The sequence below is a fragment of the Equus caballus genome, chromosome 3 (assembly GCF_041296265.1).
Source record: "Equus caballus isolate H_3958 breed thoroughbred chromosome 3, TB-T2T, whole genome shotgun sequence".
NCBI lineage: Eukaryota > Metazoa > Chordata > Mammalia > Perissodactyla > Equidae > Equus > Equus caballus.
The window spans coordinates 71637416-71662012 of NC_091686.1; the positions used below are offsets into that span (position 1 = coordinate 71637416).

Sequence of the window (24597 nt, forward strand, 5' to 3'; positions counted from 1 at the left end):
CATTGATTATGAATATTTCCTTCCTAACTCATTTTATTGACATTATCAATATTTTCTTTATCAAAGCAGTTGTTTTTAATTGTAGTGAATAATACAAAGTACGCTGGTCAAAGTTCAGCCCAAGCTACTATAAATGGTTGAGATAGTCAAGGAAGAGCTCTTTGCTTTGTGAACTTCACGCACTTGGTTTAAGCCCAGGTTTTGTTAGAGCAGGAGCTGATCATGAAGACTGTACAAGGTTTATGTGTCCTTTTCATGCTTAACCTGTGTTTCCTCGACTCTGGAAGGACTGGGAAAGTACTTGTATGGCCCATGGATTTTAGTCATTGGATTAATTTGAAAGTCATTCTGGAAGAACTCCATCTTCGTGGGCACGAAATAACCATCCTGGTACCTTCACCCAGCCTTATGATGGATCATACCAAGATTCCCTTTAATGTAGAGGTCCTTCAACTTTCAGTAACTAAAGAAGTTCTCATGGAAGAGTTCAATACTGATCTCTATTCAGTTATTTTTGAACTTCCAAGACTTTCATGGTGGGACATGCTAACAAAACTGGCAGAAATGAACGAGAGATTTTTCAGGACACTCAAAAGAGTATGTGACAGTGCTATCACAAATAAGGAGTTACTCAGCAGGCTACAGGCAGCTAAGTTTGATATCTGCATTTCTGATCCTTTAAGTTTTTGTGGGGAGTTGTTGGCTGAGCTTCTCAATATTCCATTTATATACTCTTTTAGGTTTTCTGAGGGGAATGTCATTGAAAGACTGTGTGGTGGACTTCCCACCCCTTCTTCATATGTTCCTGGCAGCACAACAGGACTGACAGACAACATGACTTTTGTACAGAGGCTGGAGAACTGGTTATTTTACACACTGAATGATATGATGTTTTTATATTTTCTTTTTCCAGAATGGGATGACTATTATAGCAAGGTTTTAGGTAAGAAAAATCTGCTTGCAATACGGATTCTTATTTCACATGTAAAATGTAAATATTTATCTGAGTGTATACAAACTTTAAAAAGGCAGTTTTAAGTGAGGACCCAAATTCCTGTAGGTCTTGGAGTAGTGAAATTGTGACTAAGCAGTGTCTTAGTTGTTGCAAGTGGAAAAAATATCATTCTTTTGTTTGTTTGTTTTAGATGATTTAATACTTACAACATATCACAGAAGGAATATTCTTTATGTTTATACATAAATCCTACTTGCTGCTACTAATTTTTTTGAGTATCTGGAAAACCCCCATCTAACAGTGTGCTTTATTTCCAACACCTTGGACTTTTTCTCTCCCGTTTACTTCTCTTATACACTCTATTTTCTTTCTGATTAACTTGCTATTTCTTAGCCTTTCTGTTTGCATCCTATCTAGGCTTAGTTTCACATTTGCAGGGCTTGTCATATGGTGAGCACAAAACTAGAAAATAAATATATCTTGGTTTCATCTGCTCTTTTCTCCCAAAGAGGAAAAACATGGAAGATATTTCTGTGAATGACCTTGTTTCCAGATTTTTTAACTTATCTCACTCTTTTGTTGTTCTTGCTCTACTCAAACATGCAACAAATATGAACTAATGAGCTTTAACCTCAAGTGTAATGTGTCTCATTATTTCAGCAAGTCTGTTTACTCTTTCCTTTTGCATAATTGGGTATTTTATTTAAAAAAATTGTTCATATAGTTGTGTTAAGAATGATGCTGCATAAGATATTATTTATCTTTGAGGAAGCAGTACCCTGATTACATTATTTAGAGGGGTTTTTTGAGATATAATTGACATAAAACATTACATTAATTTCAGGTGTACAACATAGTGATTTAATATTTGCATATATTGTGAAACGATCACTGCAATAAGTCTAGTTAACGTGCATCAACCAGAGTTACAATATTTTTTTCTTGAGATGAGGACTTTTAAGATCAACTTTCTTAGCCACTTTCAAGTAGTGACCATGCTGTACATTACATCCCCAGGACTTACCTATTTTAGAAATGAAAGTTTGTATCTTTTGAACAACTTCATCTTGTGCTAAGACTCCAACCCCTACATCTGACAACCACCAATCTCTTCTCTGTATCTATCAGTTTGGGTGGTTTATATTGTTTTTTTTTAGACTCCACACACAAGTGATATCAAACAGTAATTGTCTTTCTGTTTCTTACTTACTGCACTTAACATAATTCCATCAAGGTTCACCCATATTGAGGTAAAAGGCAGGATTTCCTTTTGGCTCATGGCAGAATAACATTCCACTATGTGTATATATATATATATATATATATATATATATATATATATATACATACACACACACACACACACTCACATATATATAAGGTATTAGAGGTATATATATAATATCTTATATAAATAATATATTATATAAATGTAATACTATATATAATATAAATATTCTATATATAATTATATAGAATATACATATTATATATATATATAACCACATTTTCTTTATCTATTCATCCATCAGTGTACACTTAAGTTGTTTCCTTATCATAGTTATTTTCTTTTCTTTGGATATATACCCAGAAATGGAATCACTGGATCATATGGTAGTTCTTTGTTTAATTATATGCAGAAGCTCCATACTGTTTTCCACAGTGGTTGCACCAATTTACATTCCCACCGACACTGCATAAGGGTTTCTTTATCTTCTCATTCTTCTCATCATTTGTTATCTTTTGTCTTTTTGATGATAGCCATCCTAACAGGTGTGAGGTGATATCTCATTGTGGTTTTGGTTTGCTTTTTGCTGACGATTAGTAATTTCAGAATCTTTTCATGTACTTGCTGGTCATTTGAATATCTTCTTTGGATAAATATCTATTCAGATCTTTTTCTCATCTTTCATTTGGATTATTTTTTTATTTGCTGTTTAGTTGTATGACTTTCTTATATTTTGGATATTAAATACTTATCAGATATGTGGTTTGCAAATATTTTCTCCCATTTCCTAGGTTGTCTTTTCATTTTGTTGATCGTTTGTTTTGGTATGCAGAACCTTTATAGTTTGATGTAGTCCCATTTGTTGATTTTTAATTTTTCTTTCTTCTGCTTTATGCAACATATCCAAATAATTATTGTCAAGAGTGACATCAAGAAGGCTTTTCCCTATATTTACTTCTAGGTGTTGTATAGTTTCAAGTCTTACATTTGAGTCTTTAATCTATTTTGAATTAATTTTTGTGAGTGGAATAAGATTGGGTCTAGTTTCATTCTTTTGCATCTGATATCCAATTTTCCAAGCACTATTTACTGAAGAGAGTATTTTTTCCATTGAGTATTCTTGGTTTACTTGTGAATTATTAGTTAACTGTATATACATGCATTTATTTGGGGGCTCTGGATTCTGTTCCATTGGACTGTGTCTGTTTTTATGCCAGTATCATATGGTTTCGATTACTATATCTTTATAACATAGCTGAAATCAGGAAGTGTGATTCCTTCAGCTTTATTATTCTTTCTCAATCTGGCTCTGGCAATTCAGAGTCTTTTGTGGTTTCTTATGAATTTTAGGATTATTTTCCTTGTTACTATTTAACAAAGTATCTCTAATACCTTATCATTACTAAAGTTTAAGTGTATTCTTAAAAAATATTAAAGAGCCAGCCCTGATTGCCTAGTGGTTAAAGCTCAGTGCACTGTGCTTTGCTGGCCCAGGTTCTGTTCCTGGCTTGGAACCACACCACTCATCTGGCAGGAGCCATGTTACGTTGGTGGCTCACAAAGAAGAACTAGCAGGTCTTGCAACTAGAACATACCACTGTCTACTGGGGCTTTAGGGAGGAAAAAAAAGAGGAAGACTGTGAACAGATGTTAGTTCAGGGCGAATCCTTCCCAGAAAGAAAACAAATACATCAAATTTTCCTTTATACTTGTGATCTCTTAAAAGAAGCAACATCCTTTTTCCTTTTTCCTGGTATCTGTTCTAAATTTTTTATGAGAAACTATTTCCTCACCAACTCACAAAATCTATGAGTGTTTGTAATGAAGTATGCTGCCTACCAAGATCCCAGATGTTAAGGGAGGCATACGGCCTATTGAAGGCCAAAACATTGCATTGAGACTTTTTCTGGATTTTCTGTGACAGAAGCAGGTACTTATTTCTTCTAGACTTGACCCTAAAAAAAAATGTGAGCAGAAATTCTTGCACCCATCACTTATGCATGGTCAGAGTTCAAGCAGCAAAGGAAAAACTGAGAAAAGATAACTTAGAATTTCATCTTGGAGACATTTTCTGAGTCAAGGATTAGGCTGTGGCTCTTCTACCACTGGATCTAAATTGTTTATTTACTTCTGATTCCAGCAGTTTCATAGTCACTTTGGGAACCTCTTACATAGTGAAGCATTAATGATAGGATATGACTCTGTCTCTGAGTCTTTCCTCACTCTTAGGACCCTATAAATATTCTTTCTAAGAATATATCAATAATCTAGGACAAAGGGAGTCTTGATAAACAGAAGGAAAACATTTATTTTAACTCTCATAAGTTTAAAAATGCTTTTAGCTATAGATTATCATTTGGCTATTGAGAATTTAGGATCTTCATTTTATAATGTGTTCTAGTATATTTTCCAAATTTTTAAAAATGTAACTCACAACTCTTATAGAATTAGTAAGAGAAACATACTATAGATAAATTCAAATCATCCAGGAGGGAATCATTAAGATCGCAAATCTGGTTCAAAAAATATTTGGAGAAACTATTTATAAACACTTTGGGGATAAAACAGTAATGTTAAGATAATACTGCTAGGTTAGACACAATACTGGTTAATGTCTTACAGGGCCATAAAATTATCGTTTGGGGTGTGATCTTTTCTACCAGACAGAAATATTCAAGTTAACACTTAATGTCATTGTATTTAGACTCAAAAGTCCATGGTAAATCAGTAATAAATAACAAAGTAAAACATAGGCACATTCTCCTAAAGAATTAAGTAATCCTCCATTCGTTATTCCACTATAACCCAGTATGCTATCAAAAGAGCATGCTGTAGTTTCCTTTGATTTCCAAATTTGGAACATTTTCTTGTAATCTCTGTGAAAATCCATTGTTCTTCACTCTTCTTGTACTCTATTGTCTTCATTTCAATAAGGTGCATTAAGCACACTAGATTATTATCTAAGGAGGAGAGATTTAACAGGAAAAAGATATTATCTTTTTATGAAAGAGAGTGAATCAACCATATGACTCTGTAATTTTACTCCTAGGTATATATCAAAGATAAGTGAAAATATATGTACATGTATACTCATAGGAGCATTATTCATAGTAGCCAAAAAATGGAAGCAACCCAAATGTTCACTAACTGATGTATGGCTAAACAAAATGAAGTATATCCATACAAAGAAATATTATTCAGAAATAAAAAGTAATGAAGCACTAGGGCAGGCCCAGGAGCATAGAAGTCAAGCTCAGCCATGCTGCTTCAGCTGCCTGGAGTTCACTGGATCTGATCCTGGATGTAGACCATCACTCTGCTTATCGTGCCATGCTATAGCAGGCATCCCACATATAAAATGCAGGAAGATGGGCACAGATGTCAGCTCAGGGCCAATCTTCCTCAGCAAAAAGAGAAGGACCAGTGGAGGATAGGATAGGAGTAGCTCAGGACTAATCTTCCTCAAAAGAAAAGAACAAAACAGTAACACAGTGCTGATATTTACTACAACATGGATGAACTTTAAAAATCTTAGACTAAGTGAAAGAAGGTAGCATATAAGACCATATAGTGTATGATTTCATTTATATGAAATGAAATAAGATTATTTTGGAATAGGGAAATAGCAAAAGAAAGTAGATTACTGCTTTTCAGGTGCTGGGAAAAGGGAGAAATAGAGAATGACTGTCAATGGATATGGGATTTCTTCTGGGAGTAATGAAAATATTCTAAAATTAAATAGTAGTGATGGCTACATAGCTTTGCAAACATACTAAAAATTACTCAACTGTGTATTTAAAAGGAAGACGTGTGTGGTATATAAATTATATCTTAATAAAAATTCCGTAAAAATGAAGAGGTAGTGAAGCATCACGCAAAGAGAACAAGATTATACTCATCGCTGGCACCAATAAGACACCAAAATGTGATATGTTCTGCATATAAAACTGGGAATTGCATACCATTGTAATTCCCTGATTCAAACTCATAAAGTATTGATATTTGCTTGTGATGTCTTATACAGATAAAATGTGCTGGTCCGTTCAAAATCCCTCATATATTCTGATCAAAACCTCAGTGCATTTAGGGGGCCACCTGGTGGTGCGGCACTTAAGTTCACACGTTCCACTTCTGCAGCCCCGGGTTCACCACTTGTGATCCCGGATGAGGACATGGCACTGGTTGGCAAGCCATGCTGTGGCAGGCGTCCCACATAAAATAGAGGATGATGGGCATGGACTTTAGTTAAGGGTGAGTCTTCCTCAGCAAAAAGAGGAGGATTGGCAGCAGATGTTAGCTCAGGGCTAATTTTCCTTAAAAAAAACCAAAACAACACAAACTTTAGTGCATTTAGGACATCAAGGAGAATATGCAAAAAGCCGTAATATAAAAAACCATGTAGTAGTTATATTTCCTTATTTCGGGAATACTGAATGGATATTTCGAATGACACCAAACCTCTGGATAAGCTTTCATGTACCATAGTAACTAAATGGAATTTTAAAAAGAGGCTCTGTCTCCAAACTACAGGAAAAAGATTTAATTCAGAGTCACTAATTTGAGTTCTCTTTCTGTTAATGTTTAATGGCTGCCTCTTCAGTTGAAAGGTACCCGTTTTGTACCGTGTGCCAACTAAAAGTGTCAGAATAGCAAATATTTTGCCCCCAGATTGTTATGCAGTGCTATATCTTCACCAAAGAGGACAAAGTCTTGTGAAACAGGAACTTTCATTTTGCATAGCAAAGTAGATAATCACCTTTTAAAAACTTATTAAAAGATTTCCATTCCTGGTAGGATGTAATTAATTATGGAAGCACACTTGAAAACATTAGAAAAAGATGGGAAAATTACAAAGGTCATTTTTCAAAGATATCAAAAGTCTTTCGGAGGAACAAGGGTGAGATAAATTGGAATTCCAGAAGTGGAGGAGACACTGACATTGTGAGCTGAGGATCACTGCCTGAGATCCCTGTTCCTGCTGGGAGCATTTGCCAAATCTGAGCAGGGACTAGGGCTCAGGCTTAGCACAAGCAGAGAGACTGTATTGTCTGCAGGCTTTGGCCTTGGTCTAGACTGAAATCCTTGTTTGGTTATTCATAATCTCACTATGGTATAGTCTTGGTTGAGGGAAGGCCAGTTGATTTCACATGTGTTACATAGGACTAAAATTGGTTCTTTAAGAATTTTCTTAGAAAATTGGATAGTAAAATATTTTCCACTTACTCTATCTTTGCTTTTCCCCTATCATCCTTCATTTTTCTTCAGGAAAACCCACCACGTTATGTGAGATTATGGGGAAAGCTGAAATGTGGTTGATTCGAACTTCCTGGGAATTTGAATTTCCTTACCCTTATTTACCTCACTTTGAATTTGTTGGAGGACTACACTGCAAGCCTGCAAAGCCCCTCCCGAAGGTAATTAAATGTCCTCATGTTTGCTTCCTCAAGTATTTGTCTTTTGGAATGATTTCTGGTTTCTTATTTATAATATTTAGCCATCAAAGTGAAAACTTGAACACAGGAATTAATGGTCATTATCCTCTTAGACTATCATACCGCCATAAGTAACTTGTAACATTATCATGACAATAATTAGTGATATTCATCAAGTATGCCACATATTTGATAGGAATGAAATCCCTAGCCCTGAGTTAGTGGAATCATAAAGTATTCTCTGGGCAACGACTATGAACTAAAGTGTCATGGAGCACTTCCAGGCTCAACACTTAATTGTCAAGTCCAGAGACTCCAGAATTCTCTTTTCCTTTGTTATGTCAACAAGTTGTGTTCCAAATATTGGCTACTCTGCCAATCTTAATTCTCGATTAAAGAATATATGTAGGAAGTGCTGCTTAATAGATGGTATTATGGCATAAAAAAGAAATAAACTGTTCTTTTAATCGACTGAGATTATGTAGATGCATGTTATTTAGCATCTCCTCATCATAGAAATGAACAATAGTGAGGAAATTATAATAATTTGAGAATCCATCAAATAGAGATATGACGGTCTATCCAAAAATTTTTGGCAGAAGTTTAGTAATGATGAACTATTTGATTTGAATAGAGGAGAGTAATTAGATTAGAGAGAGAATGGGGAAATAGGTTAAGAAAAACCAAATGGGTAATACTGAGTATTCTTTGCTTCAAATTTAAGGGCAATGAAGGATCAATGCACGATTTTTAATCAGTAATGTGATATAGCTTACCCTGTCATAAATATTGGCTATTGAATTTTTTGGAATGGACCAAGGTTTAAAGCAGGGAAATGAGGTAATACAGTTGCAACAGTTCCTGCATGAGATTACAGAGATACGAAGTATAGGATGTTAGTGATTATGAGCAGAAGTGCAGAGATTTAAAAGGCATTTACAAAGAAAGTCAATAGCATTTTTGACTGGCTGGAGGTGGATGTGAAGAGAGAGACTTCAAGAGTGAATGCTTTGCTGTATGTTTCTTTGTATGTCTTTCCTTTATTGTTTTTTTGCATGGGCATTTAAATTTTGACAAGTTAAATAATACTGGAAATCCATTCTATATTGTTCTAAACCATTGCTTCTGCTCAGAAATAGTCACTTAAATATTCTGGGCCTTCTTCACATTATTTCATACTTTTGGATGAAAGATCCATACACTGCAAAGATTCAATTCTAAAAACATAGAAGTCACCAATTGGGACAGTGTTAGACTTACATATATGCATATTTGATATATTTTAATAATTCAAATATATTTGGAACCCTCCTATTGCATTATTATTGATCCAATAGCACCCTTATATGTATTTGTACATTTATGCATTTATTTGTTTCACCAACAGTGTCTCATGAAGAATCTATCTGATGTTTTTCGTATGACCTTTAAGAATACTCAGAAAGGGTCAGAATTGTATAGTATTTACCATGGAATCTTATTTCCCCTGTCTCCTCCTGCCAAACCACAGTAGGGCCTTGGGGACACTACAAAAACACAATCACAATCTTTATTCAAATAATGCACAGGCTTTTGTGCTCATGAAAAAATTGATTCCTGAGTCTATGATGGCAGTAAAGATTCTCTAATATGGTAAATTGTTTCATGACATTTAATTTTTTGAATAATTCCTGTTAAATTTTGGTATCAGAATATTTCAGGATTTTCAATAATATTCCTAATTATAAAAATCTGATTAAGAACACTAAATCTACATGTTACATACAACCTCAAGAGGCAAAGTGAGTGTGCAAAGTAACCCATAGTGAGGGTGACAGTTAAAGTAATCATCAGGTTTGAGGCTTTAATAGACAGAAACATGATGGGAGAACCTGGTAAAACTTGAATCTTTCCACAAACAATAACCATATTTGTGTGCTGTGTTGGAGTTAGTGTACGAACAATGGAAAAATGACTAATAAGTGGGAGCCCTTTTGTTAACTGTATTTGTGCCTTACTCTCTATGCAGTAAATTAGTCTGGATCATTTTTTTAGACTCAACTGTCCATAGCTTCTGCTTCCTTTGAGTCAAAACCCTACAGATAACCAGGCAGCTATGTCAGAGTAATATCAATTTAAAGATGAAAGAAGAAAACAGTATGCAAGGCCTGTCTTTGGAACAGGTTCTTTTCTTTTAAAACTTTTAATCTCATGTACAGAAGAAGTAGGGAAAGAGCCACACTAACCCATGTCTATGTGTTCTTATCACGCTCAATAAAGTAATCTCCCAGTAAATGTGACCCAATCAGGGTTCTGAAGAAAGACTCAAACAGAACTTCACCTCTTCCTTCTAAGGAAAAAAATAGGAAAAGGTTGGGAAGAAGAGGGAAAAATTCCCCTCCCACTAAAGCATGATAAAAAATGGCAATTTAATTTTGAATGCTAAAACATATGTTTGTGGAAATATGGAATTTATGTATTGTTTTCATTTGCTTTGTTTGAACCTCAGGTCCTCAGAATGTGTTAATCGTAATCTCAACTCACCCCATTCCATAATCAGCGCGTATCCTCTTCTCTTCCATTACTCGACAACCAGTAGACACCTAGTCAAGTGTGCATAATATTTGTGCTCTCATTCCAATTTACAGAGACATCTGGATCTTTGAACAACAGATAGCATTGATTTGAGTTTAATTATGTAAATGGAGTTATGCTATAGCTCAAGTTTTCTTTCTTTTATTACTTTATTTTTTAATATGTGTCCAAGTTTCTATTTCTAAATATATTTCATTTATTCTGACAGTTGCGGAGAATTTTGCTGTATGTATTTACCATATTTTGTGTGTTTATTTCATAAAGGACAATTAGTTGTCTCCAGCTCTATCCTGCAACAAAGAATATTGTGAAGAAAAATTTGAAACGTATTTCTTTATGGACGTTTACATAAATTTGTGTTATATATCCAATAGTGGGGTTGTAGGGTCATGGGGTACATGCATGCCTTATTTCATTGTGCACTTAACCTTACTGAAAATCTGTACAAATATATAGTTTCATCAGGAATGCTTAAATGGTCCCATCTTCCACATCGTATCTAGCCCTCAATAGTATTCTACTTTCTAATACATGTCAGTTTAATAAAGGTAAAGTGGTATCATATTGGTATATTTTATTGGTAATCTAAATTAACAGCAAAGTTGAACATCTTTTCAGAAACTTACCAGTTATTCTCATTTTCTCCCTGTTAAAGTTACATACTTGGTATATTTTTCTTTTGGATAACCTCCTTTTATTTTTTTGTCAAGCAATACAAATTTTTTCCATAATCTAGAATATCTGGGTATTAATCCTTATTTTAGCCATTGCAAATATCTTCATTTATGAATTCGTATATCTGTTAACATTATCCCTTATTTCCTTCTTTCAGGGATACATAAAGTACTAAATTTGATGCAATCAATTCCATCCTTTTCTACCTTATGGTTTGTAATTTTCAAAGTCTCATTTAAAATATTTTCTCATTTCTATGATTATAAAGCTCCTCTTTTATATTTTATTTGAAAAGTTATAATATTTTACTTTAATACGGATTCTTTTAATCCATTTAAATTTTATACTAATGTATAATATGAGGTAAGGATTCACTTTTCTCTTTTGTCTAGGTAGTGAATATATTTTTATAGCACCACCTAATAGTAAATAATCTACTCAGTGTGAATTTTTCTTTCCGATTGTATCAATTACTTGTGATATCGCCTTTATATATAGCAGGCTTTTACATACTCATTCTTCTTTTTCTGGTCTCACTGTTTTGTTGTGTTGTTCACTTTGTCTGTTAGGAGGTTAGTTGCACTCATTTTGTATTATTTATGATTATCTGATTTAAGAAGCTCCCAATATTTCCTTTTCTTTTTCAAAAAGTTAATTACTTATTTATAAAAAGAGTGTTCTATATAAATTTAAAAATATTTGTCAATTTCTCAAGAAAACTATATCATAATGGAAAATTAATTTTAAAAGATTGATGGCTTTTACATATTGAGTCACTCCATCTACAATCACAATGTGATGGTTAATTTTATGTGTCAACTTGTCTTGGCTTGTACCCAGATATTTAGTCAAAAATTTCTGGATGTTCCTCCAAAGTTGTTTTTGGATGGGATTAACATTCAAATAGTGGACTTTGAGTAAAGCAAATTGCTTTCCATTATGTGCCTGAGCCTCACTCAGTTAGATGAAAGCATGAAGAAAACAAAAGACTTACTTCTCCCAAGTAAAAGCAAAGTCTGATAGCAGAAGGCCTTCACACTTGAACAACATTGGCTCTTCTCAGGATCTCCAGCCTGATGGCCTACCCTGCAGATTTTGGAATTGTCAGGCTCCATAATCTCATGAGCCTTTTCCTTAAAATAAATCTGTCTCTACAGATAGATAGATAGATAGATAGATAGATAGATAGATAGATAGATGGATTGATATAGATACATAGATACAGATACACATCTTATTCGTTCTGTTTCTCTGGAGAACACTAATACACACAATACATTTATCTATTAGGGTCTTTTTCCATTTCATTTGCTAGAATTTGAAACTTCTTTCAATGAAAGCACATGTGTTACTACTCTTAAACAGTTTATATTTTCAATTACTACAGTGAAAGACGATTCATTTTAAAAGTTCAGGTTGGATATTGCTGTTGTGAAGAAATATTGTTTTGTGTAATGATTATGAATATGACCAACTATTATTTATAATGATCTGGTTATTGGTTATCTTTGTTTCCCCAATATTGTCATTTACATGTTTACAAAATTTATGTCTTCTCCTTTAGATCCTCACACATTTTTTTTTTGTCTTATTTGGTTCTTTTAGTTTGATTAGTACTTAATCATAGGGTGAAAAGATTTCTTTTTACTTCAACATGATTAAATATGCTATTTTTATTTTGAATGAAAAGCTGTACATTTCCATATTACTGTTCTCTCCAGAGCATGCATTACAGGTGTTTCTATATTACTTATTTGGTCAGAAAGTTGTAAGGCTACCTCATTCCTAGATGTGTTTGGGGAAGCTTATATGAAGTATGAATGGAACCAAAATAAAAGAAAATTTAAAAAACAGTAAAACAAAGTAAATAAACCATTAGCATGTCATTATGCTGACTGATACAGCATAAAAGTTAAGGACAATCTTCACATTATCCAAGACCAAATATGATTTGAAGAACCAGAGCTATATGTCTTAGAGTGCCACTCAAATCTTCTCCATTTGGAGTATTGTGGAGAGGATGTTGGAAGGCAGTAGAGAGTATTAGATATGGTCATTGGCTTTATAATCTACAAGCTTAATTTAGAAATTTGGTTCTGCCACCTAATGCTGTGTAGCCTTGAACAAAGTACTTAATCTCTCTGAGACAGCTTTCTCATCTGCATATGTATACATATCTCTTCAGATCATCATATACTTAAGCTAAATGAGACCTGTAAAGAGCTGAGCACCTTGAAGAAAATAACAAGTAATCAAAAATTTGTTAAAACAAACACACACACAAACACACCTCAGAAATGTTTAGAACAATCTGGATGGAAACCTTCAATTTAAATCATTTTAATTTGCCTAATAACCAGTGATTTCAGATCATGTTTCATACTGTAAAATGGTTTATGTATGAAAAGTCAGAACTGTTTTAATAATTCAGACACATTGAGAAAAGTGTGTGACTGTTTTATTCTTCAAACTCTAGACTTTCATATTACAAAGACTGTTTTCTTTACAGGAGTTAGATGAGTTTGTCCAGAGTTCAGGCAAAGATGGAGTTGTGGTATTTACTCTGGGGTCAATGATCCAAAACCTCACAGAAGAAAAGTCTAACATGATTGCATCAGCCCTCGCCCAGATTCCACAGAAGGTCAGATAATCTTATTCTTTGAAGGGTAGCTATTTTAAAATCCATGAAAGTCTCGTTGAAAGTGTACTTTACAAATGTAGAAAAAGCTATTGGTACTGTTATTGTCAATTTGAGCCTTAAAGAAATATTGAATGTTAGAAGATATTAGCTAAAAAAATTTGACTGCTCTCTTGCTTTAAAACTGGCATTACTTTCAGGCAAGCATTTTGCAGTATTTACTTTAAATAATGAACTAAAACTAAATCATTCACTGGTCTTAAACAATCTGTCAACTTTATGGGTAGGTTTTAAGACTTCCCTGTAAGCTAATCCTGTTTTGCGGTGTTTCTTTGCTTTTTAAATCTGAGGCATGCATATCAGGTACAGCTAACATAAAGGAAAAGATATTCAAAAACACGACCTCAATTCACAATGTCCCTTGGGACCATATTTCCTTATAATTTATGGTTTTGGATCAGACCCAGCTTGCACCTGGAACTGACAGCTACGATTCCTGGAGTACTTCTAAATAATGATTCTTCTATTTAAACAGTTAAAATTGTTAGTAATATAGTAAAAGATTTGTGCAGTTCACTCTATGATGTTACTACAAAATGTGATGTTATTTATTAACATCATTCTAAATTATAATTGAGTAATGTTGTTTTTATACTGCCAGGAATATTTTTCCTCTCTAGCTTTAGATAAAATAGACAAATAAAAGTCATGCTAACTTCTAAATGATCATAACAATACTTGTATTTATAACCAAATTTCTTTGAAAAGTCGTTTGTGGCAGCAGTATGCATTTAAATATTTAATCTAAAACGATCATCCTAAAAATATTGATTTTTATATTCCATTAAAATAAAATGCTTAACGGTGACATCAGGATGGTGTAGAAAGCACCAAGGATATGCGTTTTAACCTAAAACAATTGTGCTGGCAGAAACTCTCTGAAGTCACTCTACTGGAACTCTGAAGTCCATCAGAGCACTCACAACTTCCAGGGTAAAGCTTGGCTGGTACACAGCAATTAATTAAAATTGGTCAATTTCAGTCTTTAGCAGAGCAGCAGCTTCAAATCCTCCATCTTCCAGACCCCGTCAGGTAAAATGCCTGTATTCCTGGTATAACTGGGTAGAGCCAGAGTTGGCAATAATGACCACATCCTCCAGACATTGGGCTTCTGTATTCTAATTCTTGACTGCTGGCTTAATCACCAAGGTAGAGGAATGAAATTTGGCCACGGTTGTTTCAAATCTCACTAGAAAAAGCAAGTTTCAGGAGATTTGAAGGAGCAATACTTTTTTTTTTCATTTATCCATTTTCTCCACTTGGGAGAAACAGTCCACTTTAAAGCATCTGCACATAAAGTTGAATTTAGAAAGCCATGTGCATATCTAGAGAGAGATACAGAGAGGCTCAGAAAAGATTTGCGAACAGTTAAAGTCTCATGTCAGCTTGATTCTTGCAAAGAGACACCCTTCAATAACCGAAAAAAAGAAAAACCACAAGGAAAGAAGAGAATCTGATTTTCAGGGTTAATACATTATGAGAATCAAATGTCCAGGTCTCTACAAAAATCACAGGGCATACAAAGATAGATGAAAGCATGGCTCACTCAAAGGGTCAAAATAAATTGAGAGAAAGCATCCCTGAGGAATCTTAGAGGTTGGAATTACTAGAAAAAACTTTAGAACAATTATCTAAGGATGATCAAAGAACTAAAAGAAGATACTGATAAAGAGAAGTCACAATGAAAGAACAAAATGAAAATATCAAAGAGACAGAAATTATAAAAAGAACAAAAATAAATCTGGAGCTGAGGATTACCATAGCTGAGATGAAAAATTCATCTCAGTGACTGAAAAGCAGATATGAACAGGTGGAAGAAAGAACTGGCAAACTTGAAGAAAGGATGATTGACATTATTGAGTCAGAGGCACAGAAAGAAAAATAAATGAAGAAAAGTGAACAAAGCCTAAGAGACTTGTGAGACATCATTAAGCAGAGAAAAACATATGCTGTGGGAGCCCCAGAAAGAAAAAAAAGGGGCAAAATAATATTTGAAGTAATAATGGCTGCAACTTTCCCAAATTTCAAGGGAGAAATGAATCTATAAATCCAAGAAGATTAACAAACTTTAAGTAAGATAAACTCCCTCAACAAGACACATTATAATCAAGCTGTGGAATAGCAAAGACAATAAGAGAATCTTGAAAACAGCAAGAGAGAAGCCATTCATCACATACATGATCAATAAGATGATCAGCCAATTTCTCATGAGAAAACTTGGAGACCAGACGGCAGTTGGTTGATATTCTCAAAGTGGTGAAAGTGAAAATTCTCAACTGAAGATCTTATGTCATGCAAGAATTTCCTCAAAAATGAAGTATAAATTAAAACATTCCCAGGTAAACAACAGTTGGGGAGATCATTACCACTAGACCTGCCTTAGAAGAAATGAAAAAGAGATTCTTTCAGGTTGAAATAAAAGGCTGCCTGACTGTAACACAAAACATAAGAACTAAAGATCTATAGTAAAGGTAACTACGAAGGTAATTATAAAAGGTACGATTACTGCACTTTTGAATATAACTCCACTTTTTTGTTGCTGTTTCTTTTTGGGGTTTGTTCTTTTTTTTTTTTCGAGGAAGATTAACCCTGAGATAACTACTGCCAATCCTCCTCTTTTTGCTGAGAAAGACTGGCCATGAGCTAACATCCATACCCATCTTCCTCTACTTTATACATGGGACGCCTACCACAGCATGGCTTTTGCCAAGCTGTGCCATGTCCGCACCTGGGATCCAAACCGGTGAAACCCAGGCCACCGAGAAGCAGAATGTGCAAACTTAACTACTATTCCACCGGGCCAGCCGCTAACACCACATTTTTACATTCTCACTGACTGAAAAGAGAAAGTTATGAAAAACCATTATTAATTGACATTATTAGAAAAACAATGTATAAATACGTAATTTGTGACATCATTAACAGAAGGAGGGATGGCGATAAAAGGAGTAGAGTTTTTGTATGCTACTGAAGTTAAGAACCGGAGAGTCAAAGAATAAATCACAAGGACAATTAAAAAACACTTTAAAATCAATGAAAGTGGAACAGACTGAAACTGATGAGATGCAGTGAAAGTAGTTCTCAGAGGGCAATTTATAGCTGGAAATGCCTACACTGGAAAAGAAGAAAGATATGAAATCAATAGCCTAATTTATATCTTAAAGAATTAGAAAAAGAAGCCAAAATAAACCCAAAGCAAGCAGAAAGAAGGAAATAATGAAGACTAGAGAAAAGACAAATAAAACACACAACAGAAAAACAATAGAGAAAATTAATGAAACCAAAAGTTAGTTCTTGGAAAAGATCAACAAAATTATCAAACCTTTAACCAGAGTGGCAAAGAGAAAAAAGCAGATGTGAATGACTAAAATCAGTAGAACATGGAGAGAACACTGCTGACTTTACAGAGATAAAAAGGATTATAAGAAGGATATTATGAACGATTGTACTCCAAACAGTTAGACAACCTAGAGAAATAGATACATTCCTTGAAACGCATAAGTTTTTTAATCTGATTGGAGAAGAAATAGAACACATCAACAGACTTATAACAAAATAAGGGATTGAATTACTAATAAAAATCTCTCAACAAGGAAATGTCCTGAATCACATAGTTTCACTGGTAAATTATATTAAACATTTAAAGAAGAATTAAAGAATTAAACTAACCCTTTTCAAAGTCCTCCAAAAATTTGTAGAAGAGGGAACACTTCCTAAATTTTTCTGTGAGGACCCTTTACCCAGATAGAGATGCCAGATGAGGACTTCACGAGAAAATAAAATTACAGTACAAGGTCCCTTGTAAATATAGATGTAAAAAAACCTAAAAAATGTATTAGCACATCAAATCCAACAGAATACTGAAAGAAGTATTCACCATAATAAAATGCAATTTATCCCAGGAATTCAAGAGTGGGTCAACATGTGAAATTAGTGTAACATATTACGTTAATAGAATGAAGTAAAAAAAATGATCATTTCCACTTACACACAAAAGCAACATTTGACAAAATCCAATATTCATTCTTGATAAGACTAGAAATAGAGGGAAAATTCCTCAATATGCTAAATGATATTTTTTAAGACCCACAGCTAACATCTTACTCCATAGTGGAAACTAAAAGCTTTCCTCCTAATGTAAGGAAAGACACAAGGATGTCTGCTTTTACTGTTGCTATTTAGCATTGGACCAGAAGTTATAGCTCAGGATATTACACAAGAAAAGAAATAAAAGGCATTCAAACGGGAAAAGAAAAGGTAAAACTTTTTCTATTTGCAGATATCAGAATTCTATATCCAGAAAATCACCAAGAATCTGCAAAAAGCTACCAGAACCAGTAACCAAATTCAACAAAGTTGCAGGATACAGGATCCACACGCAAAAATCAGTTGTGCATATATGCACCATCAATGAACAATCTGAACATGAAATTAAGAAAGCAATTCCATTTAAAAGAACAACTAAATGAATTAAATGCTTAAGAATAAATCTAAACAAGAAGGTGAAATGTTTGTATGCTGAAAACTACAAAACAACATTACTTCATGGAATTAAAAAAGACCTACGTAAATGAAAAGCCATCACATGTTCATGGATAGGAATACTTAACATGGGTAAGATGTCAACACTGAACAAAGAAATCTACAGACTCAATACAATGCCTATGAAAATTACATCAGAATTTTTGTAGAAATGGAAAATATAATCCTCCACATCATATGGAACTGCAAGAGCCACAAATAGAGAAAAAATAATCTTGAAAAAGAATAAATTAGATGACTCACACTTTCTATCTTTGAAATTTACTATGAAACTACAATAAGTTATACAGTGTAGTGCTGGCATATAAACAGATATATAAACCAATTGAATACAAGATAGAGTCAGAAATCAACCCTCACATATATAGTCAGTTGATTTTCAGCAAAGGTTTAAAACCCTTCAATGGAGAAAGAACAGTCTCTTCAAAATAGTGCTGGTTAAATCTTGGTAGCCACATGCAAAAGAATGAAATTGGACCCTTAGTTTATTCTAGATAAATAAATTAACTCAAAATGAACCAAAGACCTAGACTGTAGAGGTAAAACTATGAAACTGTCAAAAGAAGGTATTGGAGAAAAATCTTTCTCACATTGAGTTTGGCTATTATTTCACAGATAATGACACCAAAAGCACAGGCAAGAAAAGAAACAGCAGATAAACTGGACTTCAACTACTTGAGAGAACTTCTGTGCATCAAAAGATCCTATTAACATAGCAAAACACAGTGTCTACAGATTGTTAAAAATATTTGCAAATCGTGTGTCTGATAAGGGATTAATATCCACAATACATAAATAACTCCTACAACTCAACAACAACAAAAACCCAGTTAAAAAATGAGAATGAACTTGAATAGACATATGTTCATAGAAGATATACAAATGGTCAACAAGTGCATAAAGAGAGACTCAACATCATTAATCATTAGGGAAATACAAATCAAAAGCACGATGAGATACCACTCCACACTCATTAGGATGATTATTTTCAAAAAATGGAAAATAACAAGTGTGAGTAGGATGTGGAGAAATTGCAACTGTTGGGCATTGCTGGTAGGAGTGAAAAATGATGCAGCCACTGTGGAAAACAGTTTTGCAGTTCCTTAAAACATGAGAACATAGAACTACCTTATGATGCAATAACTCTAATTTTAGCTATATATACAAAAGAATTGAAAGCATAAACTTGAATAAGTTTTTGTACACAATAATCATAAGAACATCATTCACAATAACCAAATGAATGGATAAACAAAATGTAGTATGTGCACACAATGCAATATTATTAAGTCTTAAAAAGGAAGGAAATTCTAATACATCGTAATATGGATGAACCATCAGGACACAATGCTGGGTGAAATAAACCAGTCAGAACAAGAAAAATACTGTATGATTTCACTTTTATGAGGTACCTGGAGTAATCACATTCTTAGAGACAGAAAGTAAAATAGATGTCATCAGGGACTGGAGCGCAGGGCAAGAGGGAGTTACTGTTTAATTAGGCAGTGTTTAAGTGTGGGATGATGAAAACTGTGGAGGTGTAGATAGTGGTGATAGTTACACAACATTGTGGATATAATTAATGCCACCAAATTGTATACTTGCAAGAGATTAAAATAACAAATATCATTATGCATATTTTTCCATAATAAAAAAAGACAATGCTTGCTTCTAGTTACTGCCAAATAAGTAAGAAAAGTTCAAAACACTAACAAATTCTTAAAGTGAATTTAAGCAACATCCTTCCCTTTGCTTCATAAAACTCCATTTAAAACTTCCCTTTACCAGAATGGCCTAGTAATACCAATATATAATTATTTCAGATACAGATTGTTTTGTTTTTCTCATCTGCCAAGTGAGAAATGTCCTATTGATGGCAGCCTATCTGTTAGGACTATTGCAAGCATTTGAAGGGTAGCTCCAGTTTCAAAGGTTTAAAAACACCAATTACTTATTTACTTAGGGCCTCAGTTTGCTCACCTTTTACATGGAAGCATTGAACTAGATTGATTCTAAGAACTGAATAATGTGATTCTGAAAATCTAATAAAGGAATTTATCATAACAGGTTCTCTGGAGATACACAGGAAAGAAACCAGATACATTAGGACCCAATACACAGCTATATGACTGGATTCCACAGAATGATCTTCTTGGTAAGATCAAAGAGAAGCAAAACTAAACAAAGTTGAATGAGGATTTAATCTGAATGATTACTCAACAACAGATATATACAACAAATTTGTATTCAAAACCAGCAAAAAAAAAAAAAAAACCCACTTCATGTCTTCTTTACATTTTTTCTGAAGTTTCTTAAAGAAACAATTTTCCATGATACTTGCTAAGGACTGTAAGGCACACTTTGTTGAAGACCATCACTGAAGTGGACTTTTGCAGTGAGACAGAGAGACTGGACTCAGCTCTGAGAACAAAAAGGAAAAGTAGGGATTTTATAGCCAAGGAACAGAGTAGCAGGGCAGATGGGGAGGGGAGGAGGTGTCACTGGATGGAAAATTACACTTGGGAAACCTCAAGGGCATGGGGAGACCCTGGCTAAACTGACCTACCCAGATTCTTGCTGAAGGCAGATCAGGGTGATCAGACATCACCTGTGGTGTGCTGATGGATTAGGAAACTGATCAGATATAAATGGTGACCAGATATTGAGTCTGGGAGAGTCTTACTAAACTGACTTAGCTGGATTCTTGCTAAAATTAGACATGCAGAGACAACATACAGAAGCCCAAAATTCAGGGTCTAGTTGAAAAGAAAGTTCAGAAGAGCCTGACTAGAGTTTGGTCAAGGAGAGTCTTTGTCAGGTTTCAACATGAATATGGAAGTTATAATTCTCCCATTTATGACACGATCTCTCCATCCTCAGAATCAGAGTCAACACACCTTTAAATCAGGGTCTCATTAACTTTGACATAGAATATTGCAGTATCTCCTGAGTCTCTGTATCCATTTTCAACAACCTCTCTTCTCTCTTCCCCACTATAACTATTTGAAAATAAAATTCTGGTAATTCTATTCATCATTTCTAATATTATAAATGGCTCCATATTACTATAAAGTCAAGTGCAAAATTCCATTATCTTAAACAGAGTACTTCATGAACTCGCCCTATCTTTCTAGCTTGTTAGTACAACGTTCTCCCATTGAAACCCTGCACATCCTGCTTCCCCTTCCCCATCCACACAAGAGTTTCATTTCTTCAATCTTTCCATTGTTTTTGTTAATGTATTCCTTACCCCCAGAAATTGTCGACCTGACAACTATTCTCCATCATTTAGACTCCACAGAAACCTTCTCACAGGTATATGGAATGGATTAATTGCTGGAATAACTAATTGCTGCTTTCTTTACAGTTTATAGGACTTTATATATGACCTCATAGCACAGAATTGTATAGAAGATGTTGCCTAATTGAATCAATGTTTGTACACCTACCATGATTTTCTGTTTATGAAACTATCTCAGATTAGAATAATGGTATATTTTTTCCTGTTAGGTCATCCCCAAACCAGAGCTTTTATCACTCACTGTGGAACAAATGGAATCTATGAAGCTATTTACCACGGAGTACCAATGGTGGGAATTCCCGTATTCAGTGATCAGTTTGGCAATATTGCTCGTGTGAAGGCCAAAGGGGCAGCTGTTGAAGTAGACTTGCATGTGATGACCACTTCCGATCTGCTTAACGCTTTGAAGGCAGTTATTAACAACCCTTCGTGAGTATAGAATATATTCTTTACTGAGAAGCATCTAGTGTTTTAAAAGAAATAAATTGTTTTATTCAACTTTAAATTGGTTACTTTTAAATAATCACCAGCACATAATTAATATAAAATACAATTATCTTATACCACTCGAATTCTGTGGTGGCATTTTGAATCACCTACAGTTAATGGGTGATAGATCAACCTCAAAGAAACACTAAATTAATGTAAATAAAATAAGCTTGCTAAAGAGATGCAAATCTTTATTTATTATTTACAATAACTACTGTTAATTTCTCACAAATTGCAGATATTACTGCTATAAAGAATTTAGGTAATATAACAAAAACATAGAGAAACAAAAATTAAAAATCACTTAACTCTCCTCTTGAAGCTCTAACTAATTACCAATAGAGAAGTATTACTTCAGATATTTTCTTTTGCTAATTTATAAAGGATAAAGAAAAAGAGAAATTATTTTATAAAATTGCATCCTGCTAGTTTTTAACAAAAAAAAATTCTATATTGCAATATTTTAATTTAGAACAAGAGAAAGGAAACAGGGGTCACCCCCAAGGTCAAGTGGTTAAGTTCACGCACACGGCTTCAGCAGCCCAGAGTTCACTGGTTTGGATCCTGGGCTTGGACCTACACACCACTCATCAAGCTATACTGCGGTGGCATCCCACATAGATGAGCTAGAATCAATTAGAACTAGGATATGCAAGTAGCTTCTGGGGTTGGGGAGAAAAAGGAAAATAAAGAGGAAGATTGGCAACAGATGTTAGCTCAGTGCTAATCTCCCTCCCTCCAAAAACAAATAAATTAAATAAATAAATAAATGAAAGCCTAAGAAAATAAAGTAAAATTGAGAGGTCCAAATGGCAACACAGAAGTCCCAGCTTTTCCATCTCTGGACAAAAATCAATAATTAGATAGTTATCCATGAACAAAATCAGCTTTGGGAGACCTCAAGATTCTGCTCAACAAATTTTAGCAACACAGTGAAACAAAAACAGAACAATTGCTCAAGAACAGAAGGGCAAGAGCTTCTTTTTGCCAGCATCATCCCCTCCCGAAGCATTGCTCAGTGCCAGGAGGGAGCTTCCCAACTAGAAATAGTTCCTCATCAGGAAAGGTGAAGATCGGGTTAAGTGATAATGTCCGTAAGCCTTTTGGGGCACAGAAATGGAAAAGAACAATTCTAAATTTATATGGAGCCACGAAAGACCCCAAATAGCCAAAGCAGTCTCCTCAATAAATGATGCTGGGAAAACTGGATATCACGTGCAGGAGAATGAAACAGTACCACTATCTTACACCACTCACAAAAATTAACTGGAAATGGATTAATGACTTAAATGTAAGACCTGAAACCATAAAATTCATAGAAGAAAACCTAGAGGAAAGGTCCCTTTATATAAGTCTTGCCAATGATTTTTTGGATATGACATCAACAGCACGAGGAACAAAGGCAAAGATCAACAAGTGGGAGTACAACAAACTTAAAGGATTCTATATGCAAAAGAAAGCATCACCCAAATGAAAGGCAACTTGTGGAATGGGAGAAAATATTTGCAAATTATATATCTGATAAGGCGTTAATATCTAAAAAATATAAAAAACTCATATAACCCAATAGGAAAACAAAGAAAACCAAGTAGATAAAAAAATGAGGAGTATTGAATGGACATTTTTCCAAAGAAGACATACAAATGGCCAAGAGGTACATGAAAAGTGGCTCAACATCACTAATTATCAGGAAATGCAATCAAAACCACAATGAGATATCACCTCACACCTGACAGAATGGCTGTCATGAAAAGACAAGGTAGAAGAAGTGCTGGTGATGATGTGGAGAAAAGGGAACATACACTCACTTTTGCTGGGAATGTAAATTGGTACAGCCACTATGGAAGACGGTAAGGAGTTTCCTCAAGCTATGAAAAATAGAATTACTGCATGATTCAGCAATCCCACTCCTTGTATACATCCAACTGAAATGAAAAAGGATATGGAAAAGTTATCTGCACTCCCATGTTCTTTGCAGCATTATTCACAATGGCCAAGATATGGATGCAACCTAAATGGCTGTGAATGGATGAATGGATAAAGCAGATGTTGTGTATGTATACAATGGAATATTATTCAACCATGGGAAAGAAGGAAATCCTGCCATTGGTGACAACATGGATGTTCTTCAAGGCATTATGCTAAGTGACATGTCAGACAGAGAAAGGCGGATACTTTATGGAATCACTTATATGTGTAACCCAAAAAGCCAAACTAACAGAAACAGAGAGTAGACACTGGTGTTTACCAAGGCCTAGGGATTCAGAGGGTGGAGATATATAGGTTAAAGGGTACAAACTTACCTGTAAAGAATGAATATGTACCAGGGATCTTTGTAAAGCGTGGTAATTATAGTTAATAATACTGTATTACATACTTGAGAGTTGCTAAGTGAGTAGATCCTAAATGTTCTCACCACAAAAAAAAAAAAAACATGGTAATTATATGATGTGATAGAGTTATTAGATAATGCTAAAGTGGTGAACATATTGCAACGTATAAGTGTATGAAGATACAGGTCATACACCTTAAACTTATACATTGTTATATTTCAATTATACCTAAGTAAAGCTGAAAAATCCTTTCATTTTGATGTTTCTTGGTAATATTATTTAATTTCAAATAAACGTAACTGTGCTCATAAATAGACACATAATTTCTCAACAATAAATGATTACATTAATCATGTTGTTTTATTTGAAA

At 34.1% G+C, this 24597-nt stretch overlaps 1 protein-coding gene across 1 annotated transcript in view; it reads left to right on the forward strand.

Moving 5' to 3' along the window:
- Window positions 1-222: 222 nt before the first annotated feature.
- The window catches only part of LOC100068012 (UDP-glucuronosyltransferase 2C1-like), a 30380-nt gene continuing 6005 nt past the window's right edge, over window positions 223-24597 (forward strand). The window contains exons 1-5 of the mRNA XM_070262379.1: window positions 223-943; window positions 7449-7597; window positions 13374-13505; window positions 20172-20259; window positions 21615-21834. Of these exons, the coding sequence (XP_070118480.1) occupies window positions 223-943; window positions 7449-7597; window positions 13374-13505; window positions 20172-20259; window positions 21615-21834 (1310 nt within the window). The remainder of the gene's footprint in view (window positions 944-7448; window positions 7598-13373; window positions 13506-20171; window positions 20260-21614; window positions 21835-24597) is intronic.